General features: G+C 40.1%; 1 protein-coding gene across 8 annotated transcripts in view; it reads left to right on the top strand.

Annotated features, from left to right (window-relative positions):
* Positions 1-16,635, top strand: part of BBX (BBX high mobility group box domain containing) — a 282,022-nt gene that overhangs the window by 170,619 nt on the left and 94,768 nt on the right. For all 8 annotated transcript variants that reach the window (XM_060010595.1, XM_060010596.1, XM_060010594.1 and 5 more), the window contains 2 exons: positions 10,326-10,496; positions 15,995-16,237. In XM_060010595.1, the coding sequence (XP_059866578.1) occupies positions 10,335-10,496; positions 15,995-16,237 (405 nt within the window). In that variant the 5' untranslated portion in view covers positions 10,326-10,334. The remainder of the gene's footprint in view (positions 1-10,325; positions 10,497-15,994; positions 16,238-16,635) is intronic.

Consider the following 16,635-nt stretch of genomic DNA (forward strand, 5'->3'; position numbering starts at 1 on the left):
GAAGCAGTGGCAAGTGAGAAGCAATGAAGGTGACAGGAAGAGACGGCAGGGAGCAGACCCGAACAAGTGTTTTCCCACAGTGGGCCCGGCTCTGTGTCAGGCCCTGCAGATACTGTGGTGAACATTATACAGCCCTCGTTCCCTGTCAGAGCCAAGTAGGATATACAGAGGGAAACACACCGTTTCTTTGGGGGATGGATATCGAGTACAAGGTACTGTGGAGACACCTAAGAAGCACCTCTTTCTCAGACTAGTAAGGGCCAGTGGGGGCTTATGTGAGATCCGAGCTCCACTGGGAGGAGACAGTAGTACAGATGCTAAGAGGTGAGAGTCCCTGGTGAGTTCCAGGTGATGGCATGTAACACAGTGTAGGTAGAGCTTTAAGAGTGAGAACTGAGCAAAGAAACGTGAGCTGTAAAACTAAGTAGGGACGAAGAGTCTTGTGTGCTCTGTGAAGAAAGAGGTTCGGACGTCTTGCTGAGTATATTGAGGGACTGACTGTTAAAGAGATTCATGCAGGACAAGGGCATGAGCAGATATTTGTAGTGTGGAGAATTGAAGTCAGCATGGCTATAGATAAGAAGACCAGACCGCTGAGCCAGTATGGGGGATGGACGGGAGCAGACCATACATGTAACAGGTGGAGGGGACAGAACGTGGTGAGAGGTTAGGTGTCAGGGCTAGGAGCCGTTTGCAATGATTTGAACTTACGGTGAGAAAGTAGCAAAGATAGTATATGTTTTCCAGATGTTTCTGTGAAAGGAAGGAATGTCTAGTTCCTAGGCACCATGCGGGCTCTGGCATATTTCCCACGGATATGGTGGAGACACAGGGCTGGCCCAGGCAAGGTGTTTTCTCTGAGAGGCTAGAAATCAAAGATGTAAGCGTGAATTATTGAGGTAGAGAAGCCAAAGCCTGTGACACAGTTGGAATGAGCTGTGAATGCTTTCTAGGAAATTAATCCCAGGCTTTAGAACCAAGAAGATTAGGAAGGAAGTCAATACGGGAAGTGCAAGGTGGAGCCTGTGAACAGTCTTAGTACCAGACAGGCCAGTTCTTCCTGGCTGCTAGTTTCATGGCTTGGGGTTAGGCAGTCTCCTGACCTGATGGCTGGAGGCCAATTTGTACCAAAAACGAGGACTAGCTAAAGGAGGAGGAGGATTCAGAGAGGGCCTTAGACTTGAGATTGTATACAGAGCGAAAGAGAAGTTCAACTACTGTGGATAGTTCATCAGTAGTTCATCAAAGAAACTGAAAGACTAATGGCCCAGGGTAGCAGGAAAGATGAGAAGCATAGACTGGGAGTGAGAGGAGAAGCTGACCTTGAAACTCTGCCTTTGAGATAGGGTAGAAGAAACAAGTTTTGAAATTGGTAGGCAAGGTGGGACTTTGGGAGGGTCCACATATGGAGACCTTTCTGTCAACCAGGAGGCAAAGACATTTTCTTAGAATGACTAGGATTACAGTGGGAAGGACAGTATGGAGAAGCTTGAGCTCTGGGGACAGAAGACCTAGGTTTGAATCCTGGCTCTGTCACATGCTGGCAGAATGGCCTTGGGCATATGCTGTTTAAGCTTTGTCATTCCCAGCTGCTTCCTGTATAATATATGACCATTATAGTTCCTTTCTCCAAGAGGTATATGGAGGATTAAAGAAATTAATTCATATACAGTGTTCAGCAAGTAGCAAAGGTTTAATCAGGTTAGTTATTATTAGTAGGCAGTATTGTATAATGGTCCAGAACCAGACTCCGAAGCCAGACTGGAGCCAGATACTGGTTCCACCAATTATGTGCTAGCAGTGTGACCTTGGACATTCTGTAATGTACAGACATAATGCATAGTTAATCAGGTGATCAGTAAATATGTATTCAACTTCATTGACAATAAGTGACTCCGTGAGCTTGTCTTCTTGTGCTTCAGCTTCTTTCCAGTGTGATAATTGTGTCCCACCATTTTGATACATATAATATTATTAAAACCTTTTTAACTTAACAAACTAAACAAGGCAAACTATATGTTATCTGTGCCTCAGTTTTTTTCATCCGTAAAAAGGAGATTATAATAGTACCTACCTCTTAGGCTTGTGGTGTGTTAAGAGAATTAATAAGTAGAATGCTCTTAGCTTCTGGCACATAGGAAGCAATATATACATAAGCATTATATATATAGAAGCATTTTATACATATATATATATAACTATTATTACTATCCTTACTCATCATCATCAGTAGGGGTTGAGGAGAAACCAATAAGTTATAATGGGCACTGTGGGATTGGGGGGGACTAAGACACGTCAAGACTATGAACGAGCACTGAAGACCAACCTGAGATTGGAAAAGTTTGTAGTAGTGTGAGACCACGGGAGCGGCTGGCAGCTTGGGGATAGACTGGGAAAGAAAAATGGTTAGATGAGTTCAGAGTTGAGGTGAATTAGCAGACCAGTTATGATAGGAAAAGAGAGCTAGTGAGCTGAAGGTGCTATGCTGTTGTATTTTGAGAGAATAATGAGAGTCAGTAACAAATAACCAGAGAGGGGAATAAAGCTATGAAAACATGTTCTTAGACTGGTACTGACAGCTGCTTGGAAGTGACTTAGATTTCATTATATTTATTACATCGCCTTGTCAATTTGCCTGTTTCTCCTCTCCCCTCCCGAGCAACCCTTCTGGGTTCTTATTTTTCCTTCTCTGCATATTTTCTTTTCAAGCCTTATATCTCTTCTGCCTTCTAGCAAAACAATGTAAAGAAACAGCATACTAAGAAAGCAGAGAGGTATTGTTTCTGTGTTCACTTCCTCATGTACTCCCTGTCTAACACTGGATGTTTGCTCTGACAGATCCAGAAAATATAGCATCTGGCGTGTTCTTTACCCTCAAGGGTCTCTGTGGGAGGAGTTCATATGGAATCATTATACATATATTGTACGGGAAAATGATGATTGTTATACAATCAAGTGTCAAAAAATATGGCACAGCCATGAAACGTGGGTGGCCAAAACCGGTGCTCAGGAAGGAAAGAGACAGGAGCTGGGTCAAATGAAGATAGCTCCTCAGAAATGGGAGTTCAGGGGGACTTGCACAGAAAGTGAGAATGGGTGTGTGGGGTACAGTGTGCAGGCCTGGGAGAGCTGAGGAAGCACAGGGCAGGTGCTGCCAGACAGGACGACACCAGCCCGGCAGGGGAGCAGAGGCGGCAGGGGCGATGGTTAAATGAGAGGTAAGGCTGTACACTTAACTCCCACAGTGCATAGCTCAACATGCGATCAATAAATACGCGTTCAGCTGCATTGAGAATAAATGAGGAAGAGACTGCCGTGAGTTTGTCTTGTTGTGCATCAGATTCTTGTCGGTGGGATAGGTATGTCCTAACAATATAATAAATGGATTAAAAAGAAAGCACCTTTGTTAATTTAGAAACTAAAAGAGGCAAATGTATTATGCTAAGCCTGTTGAAGGATAGGAATTTGGTGACTTTGTGATGAAGAATGTAAACGCCACCATAAAATTATAAGAAAACAGAGAGTTGGGCTTTTGGGGGAGCGAGGTGTGATGGGGAACATGTTCCACCCTGTTACTGAATTCCTTGTGTAAGTAGTTTTTCTTCCCTAAGTCACTTCTTTTGGTGCCTTATCTCTTTCAAGGTAGCTGTTGTTTCTGTCTGTAGCCTAGAGTAGCATGCATTTTGAGAACCATGTTAAGCTCTCCTAAGGCTAAATGTCATGGAGTTGTAAGTATCAGAGATCCTAGAATACATATTCCTTCATGAGGGAAGGACACAGGAACCAGAACTGCCAGTATAGCTAAGCCGTTCTTTAAATAGTGTGTGTCTTATTAATATTCATGAAGAGCATGTAGATAACATCTTGACAGAGTTAAAGTTTCAACTTGAAGAGCTACTGCTTTTCAATAAGGAGTGCATTTAAAGACACTCTGCATGAATAGAGTGACTGAATTGCTTCTAAAATGAGAGTATTACTTTATAGAAAGATATTTTTCATTTAATCTGTCTACAGTTTAAAATTGTCATTAGAATTACAATAAATAATAATTAGCACTTATAGGGCTTTAATCTTCAAAGAGTTTTAAAGTTAATCTAATTTAATTGTCGCTTGGAGTCATCAGAGATGTACACTTACTTTTCTGCTGTGAACCATTGAAAGTGTTCACTTTCCAACCCTTCAGTGCTCCCTTTAGGTAGTTCCATGGCTCATAAGCTATTTGTTCCATGGGAAATGCCCAGAGCATCAACAGATGGAAGGCTTTATATTAGAGCTTCTTGTCCTAGGTGTGCTTTTGGGCTCTTGAGTTGGGCTTCCTGCTTCTAGCGCCAGCTTCTCTGCTAACTGTGTGACCTTAGGCACGTGGCTTAACCCTCAGCTTCTTCAACTGGGATGCATAGTATAGTACCTGCCTCAAGGGTTCTTATAAGGATTAAATGAGATAATGAATATTAAGTATGAAGTGATTAGTATTTAATAAATATTAGCTGTGTATTAGTATTGTTTTTAAAATTATCCTGAGGAACAATTCATTCTGGGAAGTTGTGATATGTGGTTAAGTGTTAGGTGAGGAAATTATAAGCCATAAATACCCTTTACAGGGACTGCTGTGTACCAGGCTCAGTTTGAAGTCCTGGGCCAGAAAAGTAAGAAACCATGACACCTTCCCTCTAGAAGTTCACAACCTATTTTGTGGAGGATAGTGAGGACGTAGATAAAACTAACTGAAACACCATGGTAAGTGCTTGACCAGCAAGCTCAAGTGTGATCAAAGAGCGATGGCATTTGACTTAAGATTTTCACAGAAAGCTTTAGAAGGGAAGTGATATATTACCTGGGCTTTGGAGGAGGATGTCCGTTTTGGCAGAAAGTGGGAGAATTTTAGGGAGTGCGCAAGGCAGTGGAAGCAAGGGGTGTCGAGAGCAGCGGCACTCTCAGAAGGTTTTAAGCAGGTTGGTCCAACTTGTGGGAAGCTCTAGAGCTACCGATTTACCACCATTTCTTTGCGCTGATTTTTCATCTTCTCTGTAGATCTGAGACAGCTCTAAAGCTTTACAGTCTTAGTTGGACCCAGGAGAGGCCTTACTTGAGGTTAGAATGCATGGCTGTCTGACAATGAAATTTCCTGGGCCTCCCTTACCTTCCCCTGTCTCATTTGGTCTGAATTTCCATTAATATGATTTGAATGGGATTTTATTGGACATTTAGGAAACAGTTTAAACTCTAAAATACCCCTGTGACACAGTTAAATTTACACAGTGTTTTAAAAGCTAAAGTGTACTGATTGCCTAAGTTGTGAGACAAGAGGAAAGACTAGAGGATCTTACAGAATTTATGACTATGCCAAGGCTCTGTTTCTGACTGTATATCACTCAGACAAAAGGAAAGAAATTTTCCGTCTTTCTTTTTCAGTTGCTGAGGCTGGAGGTTATATCATCTGGGAAGCATGTGGACCACTGTTAAATGGGAGTCCTCTGTGCTCTCTCTTGAACTGCATCTTAGGCTGAGTTAAGCGAGAACGTGCTGCCTGTTAAACCCATACTCCCTCTAAGAAGCTTGTGGGTAAAGGGAGGATTTACTAACATGGAGTGAGAACCTTCTAGATGCCAGGCTCTGTGCTGGGTGTTATATAAAAAGTGTTCTCACAGTAGAGCTATTACTTAGTTTTAATGTGTGGAAAGATCAGCAAGATGAATAACTTTACAACAAGCAGTTAGTGGCAGGAGGCCGGATTCTAAAGGAGGCCTGTTAGGCTCCAGTGTCCATTTTTTTCTTTTGTTAAACGTGGTATTTACTTTGTCCTGTTTCTTCTATGATATTTCTTCTTTAAATTTCTCATGAAGTTTGACCTCAGTAAAGGTCTTCATGAATGGACTTGCTGCACTTGAAGAATAAAGGTAAATGAAGTTTTTCCTAATTTATCACCAAGTTGATTTACATTTACATCAGTATTATGAGTACTAATTAGGGTAACTCATCTGGCAAAGAAAAGGGAACACATGGGTTGGTTTGTTTTTATAAGATAAGTAAATATTCAATACAGCTGACCCTTGAATGCAGGGGTTATATAGCTTTACAGTCACCTGCCTGTACCCATGGCTCCCCCATCTGTAGATTCAACCAACCGTGGATCATGTAGTAATATAGTCTGTTTTTATTGAAAAAAATTTGATGTATAAGTGGATGCTCACAGTTCAAACCCATGTTGTTCAAGGGTCAACGGTATTTTGGATAGGGACCTTCAGCCTCCATCGTTTGATAATCTCAGCAACATAATTTTATGATATTGAGTCTTTCAAGTACAGGGTCCACTGGTAGTTGAATAACCTGATTTGTTATTCTACAGTTGCCATGCAGAAAGGAAGAAGGACCCCTTTTGAATAAAGTCCCCCAATTGCTTCATTCATTACGTATAGATTGCTAGCTTAATTTGCTCATGTTCCAGAACAAGAAGCCGAACTTTATAATGTGTGGGGGGGTTTTAGTGGCAAAATAATTACAAAGGTAGCCCTCTGTTACTGTCAAAAATTAACAGAACTTAACAGTTTTTCCTCCTCATTGTTGAAATAGGAAAAGCAATATGCTTGAGTCTCAAAATTCTGCCTTCTTTTTCCCTTTTCTTTCTCAGAAGATGTTTTTCTTCATCTTTTCTTGCGTTCTCCTCTCTTGCTTTGTCATTACTTCTGAATGATAATCAGGAGCATCATCCCCTCCCCCCTCCCCCCACACACACATTCTTCTGCCTTCTTTCAACAGTTTGAAAACAGATCCATGGTGAATTAAAAAGTAATCAGATAACTATAAGTTATTAAAATCTCTAGTTTATAGTTTGGGGTATTTCATGGTCATTAGGTCAGTTACACTTTTCTTGACTATTTTGTCCCAGGTTTACTATCTTCAGTTCAGCTTTCATTCATGCCAAAAATACTTACTTCCCCCCTACTTTGTTCCAGACTGTGCTAGAGGTTATCAATCTTACTTTTCGTACAGCCCAGAGGTTCGGTGGTTCTCACACAGAACATGCCGCCCTGGCCCGCATTCAGTGTTATACATAGTTTTCAGACCTCCTTTTTTCCCACTCAGGAAGAAATAGCTGAAGTCACAGGAATGAGAGAGATGGGGGTTAATTTTGAAGCCATTCTACTGTATAAAAATAGTGAATTATCACCATAATTTAGCATGGAGTTTCATATGGTTGTTTATAACAATTCTCACAACTGACTGATCTTGATGTTCTGATAAGCCAGATGCTTCTATATAAAGATAACTAGTCTTGGATCATCAAGAAAAAGGCCTAGTGATGGAGGTAGGATGTACCCAAATAATTGTAATTCAAGGGAAAATGTGGTAAGTGTTGTTAGCAATATAAGATCTTTCTATTGTATTTATGGAGATGGAGAGATTAATTGGGAGTATCAGAGAAGATATACATTATCGTAGTGCTGTAGCAGCTATGTGGAAAGAATCAGAACATTGAGGTGGGAGGAGGTGAACGTGGTTATTTTGAACCCCAAAGCCACATATACCATCCATTCATTTGATTCTTGATATTCTATTTTCTGTTTGAATATTGAAATTACACATAAATATGTGCAAAGGCACATACACTTAAACACAATTCACACATAATCAAATAGCATAATCAGAATCCTTGAGGCTAAATGATGTATTTTTCTCTAGGCACCGGCAGTCACTTTGACCTCTCCCGCTGATAACAGCTTGCCTGACGTATAGTTTCCCATTAATTTCTTTTATTGTTTAAAAAATGTGTTATAAAATATCCGGTATTAAAACCCAGTATGGGTTTAATTACCACTCAAGCATCTCATCCTGAAGTGATTAATAAGCCACAAAAATAGCTGTTTCCTCTTCTCTCTATATAGCGTTGGTATTTTTAGAAATTGGGTTTTCCATGCCAAGTTTTATTTGTAGATAGACTGGGAATTGTGAAATGGTCTATCAATTCAAAGAAATCGTTGTTCCTTTATTATTTATTAAGAGCATACCAGATAACTAATTCCATTTAAAGTTTTCAATAACTTCTACTCTTGAGGCAGCCACATGAATCATGTAATTGCTTCAGATACTCAGCAGAAGTTTCTTGCTAAGAAAACCACGGGAACATGTTTTTCTCACCTCCCCACCCTTTTTTTTTGGCTAGACACAGCTTTTAATAATGAGGATTTTATCAAAATGAAGATTAAAAGATTATTAAAATGAAGATTTTATTGTAGTACAAGAAATAATCTGAACATCTATCAATCATGGAATAATTGAGAAAATTGTGATATGTTCCTATTTTGGAATATTATGTAGTTATTACAAAATGAGGATGATCAAGGTGTATTGACTTGGAAGAGCATGATCTTTTCAACTTAAAACTTTTAAATGGCTGTGTTTACTGATGTAGAAAAAGGTACAGAATGATATTGTCCTAAGGATATTAAAGTTGGTCAAAGGATAGGAAAACAGAGGGGATGATTATTAACAGAAGAGACTCCAGAAGTAGACTTATACACATGTGGTAATGTAGTATAGGATAAAAGTAGCATTTCAAAGGAATGGGGAAAAGCTGGATGATTTAATAAATGGTTTGGAACAGTTGGTTAGCTATTTGGGAAAAAAAAAAGCTAGATCCCTCCCTCACTCCTTTGTCAGAATGAATTCCAGATTGATCAGTTATTTACATGGTTTCTTTAAAATAATGAAGTCACGTAAGTTCTCAAAGGAAACATTAGTGAATATTTTTCCATTTTGAAGTGAAGAAGACTTAAATATGACCCCAAACTCAAAAACAAGGAAGGAAGATTAAAAAATTGCTTATGTCGTATTGTTTTGAAGGCTTGAGAACTAGATGAATATTGAAACTATATGTTCATGGATCCTAGTGTCAGCAACATGGCATTAAAAGTTTATTGATAAGGCTTCCCTGGTGGCTCAGTGGTTGAGAGTCCGCCTGCCGATGCAGGGGACACGGGTTTGTGCCCCAGTCTGGGAAGATCCCACATTCCGCGGAGCGGCTGGGCCTGTGAGCCATGGCCGCTGAGCCTGCGCGTCCGGAGCCTGTGCTCCACAACGGGAGAGGCCACAGCAGTGAGAGACCCGCGTACCACAAAAAAAGTTTATTGAAAAAAAAAGTACTTTGCAAGTGTTTGGACCAATACAGATTTAAACTGACCAAAACGACCACCACCCTGTGATTTTGGCAATGGCATTTACGTTTGTAATTGTCAGCATGAACCATTTAAGTTGATGGCATTTAACTGTATTGTTTCAATTTTCACATGACTATGTATAAAGAGTAATTTGTATATTAATGTTACTTTAAATGAATGAATGAAAAATATTAAATAATTATGAGAAAGCATGTAAGAAACTGTGTATAATTTACCTTTGGGCTGTGGGACTGGGCATGATGGAGAAGGTAAACCTCATTTTTTGTTATTTTCACCTTTATAATATAAATACATAGTTTCTTTCATTGAGAAAAACTTTTAAAAATATTCACTGAAAAATAATTTAGAATTTTCGGCTTCTGAAAGATATTGTCAGATTCATAGCCTGACTATAGCCTAGCTATTTCAGCCAATCGTCTTTTAGGGGAAAAAAGCCTAGAGAGCAAAACTTTGTTGCTCTCTAGGGCATATGTAATAGGGAGATGCAAAGATCTTCGTGACTTCTTGTATCACAGGCCGGTGCAGAAAGGTGCTCATCCCACTAAGTGATTCATGCATAGACCGGATCCTTGGAGGCTGCACAGTTAGTTTTTGAAAAATGTGTGTCGTCTTATGAAATACTTTTATTTTAAATCTAAAACACTTGATTCTTATAAAGCATTCATTTTACTTAATAATACTTCAGACTCATATTTATCATAGTATAGAATGTGAAATTCATGTAAATTATGATAAAATAGGAGTCGTTGGAGAATGTAGGGAGGCCCACCTCTGTGAGCACCTTTGCTCCCCTGGGAGGCATCTTTCACATTCCTCTGGTGGAAAACTTTGAGAAACACTATTTTGAGTAAATACGAACAGGTGGCAGTAACTTGTAATCATCCTAACACTTTATTTGGGTTTTGAGTTCTGAAGTTATGAAGTGGAAGGAAGCAGATTTCATAAAAGGCAAATTTTATTAGCAATTTAACCCACTAAAATGAATGTTTGATTATGTACTTAGTTCTTACTGAATCCAGTAAATGTCTAAGCTGGTAGATACTTTAATCATTAAAACTATAATCCAGTTAAAGTTAAGGAAGCTAAATAAACTAATTTTAATCAAATTTACTTTCATTTCTCTGTTTCTCCTTTTTTTCATTACTACAGGTCACAGTAATGAAAGGCAGTAATAGAAATAAAGATCATTCCGCAGAAGGAGAAGGGGCTGGAAAACGACCAAAACGAAAGTGTCTTCAGTGGCATCCATTGCTAGCAAAGAAACTTCTTGACTTTTCAGAAGAGGAAGAAGAGGAAGACGAAGAGGAGGATATTGATAAGGTAATTTCCTCCTTTTATTGTAGAAGTTTTAAGTTTATTTGACCATTCATTCTGGAAACTGCAGTGAACCTGTGTGGTGCAAAGGAGGCGTTACTAGGAGTCTGTATAACTTGAATCCTAGTTAACTACTTAATCTACATTTTTATTCCAAATGTTGATGACTCTTAAAGTATCTGTAGTAGTAGTTTAAACTGAAACAGATCCTTCTTTTTTTTTTTTTTTTTTTTTTTGCGGTACGCGGGCCTCTCCCGTTGCGGAGCACAGGCTCCGGACGTGCAGGCTCAGCGGCCATGGCTCATGGGCCCAGCCGCTCCGCGGCATGTGGGATCTTCCCAGACCGGGGCACGAACCCGTGTCCCCTGCATCGGCAGGCAGACTCTCAACCACTGCGCCACCAGGGAAGCCCCAGATCCTTCTTAAATAGTATTTCTGTTAATTAACTAATAATTTGCAGACAATATTCAAACGCAGTGAGTTCATAAAATTTCATGTGCTTACCTGCACCCACCTGTTGCTCCTGGCCTCTCTTTCTTCCCTCCCAGCCTAGCCTTGCCACCATAGGCAGGTTCAGAGTCGTTCAGGTTCTCATTTCTGAGGCCTCCGGAGCATCTGGCTGCTGTCACCCCTCCGTGCCTCTGTGCTCAGTCATTCCTCCTAGTCCCCTCCTCTGGTCTCACACTTGAGCAGCCGGCTCTTGCGAGAAAGCCACACAGCCATGCAGCTGACTTTAGAAAGCCACACGTCCCTTCAGATCTTGGCGTGACTGGTTCCTCCTCTTCATCATTCAGGTCTCAGCACAAGGACTACCTCCCCATCATCTCAGGTGTCCCTCCCACCCAGTGTGCCTTCCACGTCTGAGGATTTCCTCCCTCACACTTCTTCTTATATGCCTTGTGTTTAGCTGTGCACTTGTTTATGTCTGCCTTCCTAGACTAGGCTATAAGCTCGGTAAGAGCAAGGGTCTTGCCCTTCCTGTCCTCTTCTCCTTCCTCAAAGCCTAGAATGGTGGCTGGCACAGAGTAGATTTTGAATAGTTATATGCTCAGTAGAAGAATAGATGAGTACTGGACTTCCCTGGTGGTGCAGTGGTTAAGAATCCGCCTGCCAATGCAGGGGACACGGGTTCGAGCCTTGGTCTGGGAAGATCCCACATGCTGTGGAGCAGCTAAGCCCGTGCACCACAGCTACTGAGCCTGTGCTCTAGAGCCCCTATGCCACAACTACTGAAATCCGCGTGCCTAAAGCCCGTGCTTCTCAACAAGAGAAGCCACTGCAGTGAGAAGCCTGCGCACCGCAACGAAGAGTAGCCCCCACTCGCCGCAACTAGAGAAAGCCCACGCTCAGCAATGAAGACCCAACGCAGCCATCAATCAGTCAATCAATCAATCAGTAAAAAATAGATGAGTACTTATTTTGTGTCACTACAAATTTCATAAACATGCTTTTACTATTCTTCAGGCCTTCGATATCCGTTTAGTCTTTTGTCCTAGGCTTGGGTCAGCTCCCTCTTCCACTCATCTCAGCAGGAATTATAAACATTTTTCCTGTTTCACAGACATCTTCTCTGGGTACTATTTATGGTCTCCTCACGGTTGAACTTTTCTTCTCTTTCACAGAGGCCACCAGAAATGACTCCTTCAGCTTTCTCTACTTACTCATCTTACTCTTATCTCACTCCTTATCCATCTTTTCCTTTCCGTTTTCAGAGAAATGGTGTTATTCTTCCTGTATGAGGAAATTGCCAAGTTTATGCTTATGCTTAGTTTGATCTCTCTGACACATTTGCACCTGTTGATCACTTGGTCCTTGAAGCTGTCTGCTGTTTCCATGACAGCAATCACTCATTTCTATTCCTAACTTCCCAACTATACCATTCTGGTTCCTTCCAGTTGATGTCCCTCCATTATTCTACCTTCAAACGTTGATGTTCTCTGGGCTTCTTATCTTAATTCCTGTCTCCACCCTGGACCTTTCTTCTAAACTCTGGACTTGTATTTCTGACTGTTTACTTGACATATCCACTTAGGTATCAAATCAGAATCTCAGTTTGAATGTGTTCAAAATGAAGCTGTCACTTTTCTCCTGCAAACCCCATCCTCCTACATCTTTCCTTTCTCAGTGAATGGCAACTCCAGCTGTCAAGTTGGTCAGACCTGAAACCTTGTCTGTTTTCTTTTGCTCAAGTCTCACATCTGTCCATCCATCAGTAAATTCTCAACCATACCTTCAAAATAGTTCTCAAGTTGACCCCTTGTTAGCAATGTCACTACTGCTACCTTGATCCAAGCCACCACCAATGCTAGTGCAGATTATTGTATTCTGCCTCTCTCTCTGCCTCTGCTCTTGCCGTTCTACAGTCTGTTCTCAACAGAGCAGCCAGAGAGATCCTTCCAGAATGGCAGGCCAGTTGTGCTACTCTTCATCTTCATGAGGATGGGGAGTCTATACGCTCACTGTTCTGTCTGCATCACCTAGAACAGTGCCTGCTCCATATCAGGTGCCCAGTAAATAGTTATTAAGTGAAAGAATGAAGTCATCGAGTCCTATTCTCTTTTTGGTCCACATTCAGAGATCTCACCCGCACCCTTGGTCTTACTTCTTTATATTGGTACATCAGTTCATTATCCCAACTGGGACTTCTCTGCTAAGAGCCACTTCACATTCTGCCACCAGATCTAACTTCTCTCATTTGAGAAAAAGTGTTCTCTGTTGTATATGAAGGAATCTTGCTGCCAAAGTTGGAAACACTCTTCTTCCTTTTTCAACCTTTACATCCAGTTAGACACCAATCACTCTTGGTCCTACCTCATTAGTGAATATTGTTTCTGTTTTCAGTTCTCCATTCTCGTGATTACTGCCTTGATTCAGCCGTGTCTCCATTCTCGCATGGACAGCTGAAATAAACTTTTAACTTGTTCCTCTAGTTTTGTTTGACTCTAGTTTTGCTACTGTAATTCATGCTCAACATTGATGACAGGAGTTCTCTCAAAATACAGATCTAACAATGTCTTTCCCCTGCTTAAAACCACTCATGGCTCTTCATTGCATCCAGGTGTGGTTTCCATATCCTGGTCCAGTGCTAGTGTTGATTTGTTGCAGTGTTACTTGGCCTCTGGTGAAAGAAAAATAGGTCCAGATACCTTTTCGTTTTAATTTAATTTATATATCATACATTTATTGATTTGTTTACTTACTTTTTGATTAGTTAATGTAATGAAACAGTTATAATATTAGATAGTAGTTAAAATTTTTTTTTAATGTTCATACTTGACAAAACAAAAAGTTGGTAATCTGTGTTGGTCCCCTCCCAAGGGTTTTTATTGATCCATGCAGTCTGAAGCCACTCATTTACAGGGTTAAATGCACATTTTTTTAATCTTTTTTTTTTTAACACGACAGAGCACATTCTTCATGAAGTGGCCCATACCTTCTTCTGTAACCTTAGATTCCTGTTCTAATCTTTTGTATACTGGTACTATTGAGCTGCATATAAGTGTCTGAACTATTGAGCTTTAATCTCTATTAGTTCCCCATGACTCCCCATTGACTACCCTGCACGCTCTGATTCATCTTTCAAAAGTTAGCCCAGACCACACCTTTTCTAGGGAGACTTGCCTGTTCTCCTACCCATCTGCTAGTGCTTCATTACTGCACTGGTTCATTGTTGCAGTCATCATCCTGCTTTTTAATTTATTTGCTTATATATCTTTCTCCTCTCCCCAAACAGTGAGCTCCTTGGGCCAGGATTTGTCTTATTTATCTCAGCTCTTGACTTGAGTTTTATAATTTAGTAACTGAATCAAAAGTTATTCTTTTCTGAAGGGAAACTATAATTACTTCCTCAACCTACGTAATACATTTTTTTATGCCTGATCTTTTTCTGTAGCTTCTTAGTTTCAGAATGCTAAATAAATATTCCTTGAAAACTCAAATCATTTTTAGTGATTGTACACATAATGAGGAAGATAAATCTGTATCCTTCACCCCCAGTAATAATCCCTAATGTATTTCCAAATCAAGTAGCTATGACTTCATGATTGTTCTGTACTATTTGTGTTTGAAGATAATTGATGGTTAATTAAATGCATGTGCAATACTTAATTTAAACTTAAAAGACTTTTAAAAACCATCTAATTGGATGAAGCTAGTGATTTGTCCTAGAGCGTCTGTAACAGTTGCCCAATAAACACGCTATAAGAGAACGTGGTTGCCTTCTAGTAGTAGTTCTCGAAGTGTGATCCCCAGGCTAGCAGCATCAGCATAACCTGGCAACTTGTTAGAAATACACATTCTCAAGGCCTACTCCAGACCTACAGAATCAGAAGCTCTGGGAGTGGGACTTAACAATCTGTGTTTTAACAAGACCTCCAGGGATTCCAGTGCCCACTCATGTTTAAGAACTACTGCCCTACCGTGTAATGCAGTCTAACAACTACCTCTATCCTTCTTGATTTTAACTGTGAAGCAGCAAGTAAAGAAATGGTTTTAGTAAGCATACTGGACTTCTGTTCTTGGTCACACTGTCATATTTTAGCCTTAGAAGATACTTAACAATCCTGTTATATTCTGAGATTCTGTGATCAGAAATGTGCTTTAAGAAATGTAACCTGCAGCCATGCGCAGGAAGTATTGTAAGAGATTGAAAGCAGGAAGACAAGGCCATAGGCAAGAGTGGTACTAGGGCAGTGGCAATGAGAATTACACAGATGGAGAGGATCAGAGCTTTGCAGAAGTCCTTGAAGACCTTCAATGAAATGTTTAAGAAAAGGGAGGATTCAAAACAGATTTTGAAAGTTTAAGCCCTATCACCATTGAATTTCAGTGGACAAGAAAGTGTGATATCTACAAGCTTGAAAATTTACTATGTAGCTCTTCCTTCAAATAATGTTAGAGGTCTGTTTTGATTTTTACACTAGGAGGCTCCACTTGTGATATGCACAAAAACATTAAGTAGTCTGTATTAGATTTTTATCTACTTTCATGTTAAACATTTTCATATTATTAGTTGTACAACAGCACATTCCAAAGAGTAGAAAGACAGAACTAATGCTCATGTGTCTTATGTGGATATTGTTGTTAATCTTGAGACCCATATATCACAGAATGGGTTGAATCCTTCATTCAATAGTTAGTTAAATACTAATGTTAGACCAGACATTAAGCTATACACTGTGTATGAGGAAAATAAGAGAGCTTTTGTCCTCAAAGAGCTCACTGTTAGTGAGAAAAAAATGTAAGCAATTATAACAACAATGTGATATATGCTGTAGTACAGACATGCACAGGTTGCTGTAGAAACTAAGCAAAAGAAAACATCTTAAGTTGGTTACCAACCACAAACAGTGGTTGATGACTTTTAAAAAATCGTTTTTTTCCCCCAATTTGTAAGTTGTTTAAGTGGAGCTAAGGAAAAATACAATTTGAAAACCAAGACTAATTGCTAAAGCAAAGTTATCCAGGATGTGTTAAACATTTGGCTTTTGTTTTATTGCTAATAGGTTCAACTTCTTGGGGCCGATGGTCTAGAGCAAGATGTCGGTGAAACTGAAGATGATGAATCACCAGAACAGCGAGCCCGGAGACCAATGAATGCATTTCTCTTATTTTGCAAACGTCATCGCTCCCTTGTACGTCAGGAACACCCCAGGCTTGATAACCGAGGTGCTACCAAGATACTAGCTGATTGGTGGGCTGTTCTCGATCCAAAGGAAAAGCAGAAATACACAGACATGGCCAAGGAGGTAGGTTACAGTGACGAGGTTTTATGGTGACCGTGAGCAACCAATCCTGTAACCCCCAGTCAGTAAATTTGGAGTCCGTGCTAAAGGTCTAGCAGCACGAAGGTGAATCCTTGAATCAAGTGTTATGTAAAGACATACAAGCTTTGTTCCTATTCCTGAGTTCCAAGTCCACCTTGCAAATACTGGTGAGGTGCCAAAAGTAACCTATTACCAAGAAGTTTTTTCGCAGTGTATATATTCCACTGATTGATGTGGGGGATTGATTTTTATGAAGGTGATTTTATTTATTATGAATGGTTTTTGTTTTTAGTATTTCTAGGAACCCGCTTCTGCTGTCAGAGAATGCCCATAGTAAAGATGACAATATTAATCTAGTTCTGATGCTGAATAGCTTTGTA

This window comes from Delphinus delphis, chromosome 4 (assembly GCF_949987515.2).
Source record: "Delphinus delphis chromosome 4, mDelDel1.2, whole genome shotgun sequence".
NCBI classification, from domain to species: Eukaryota; Metazoa; Chordata; class Mammalia; order Artiodactyla; family Delphinidae; genus Delphinus; species Delphinus delphis.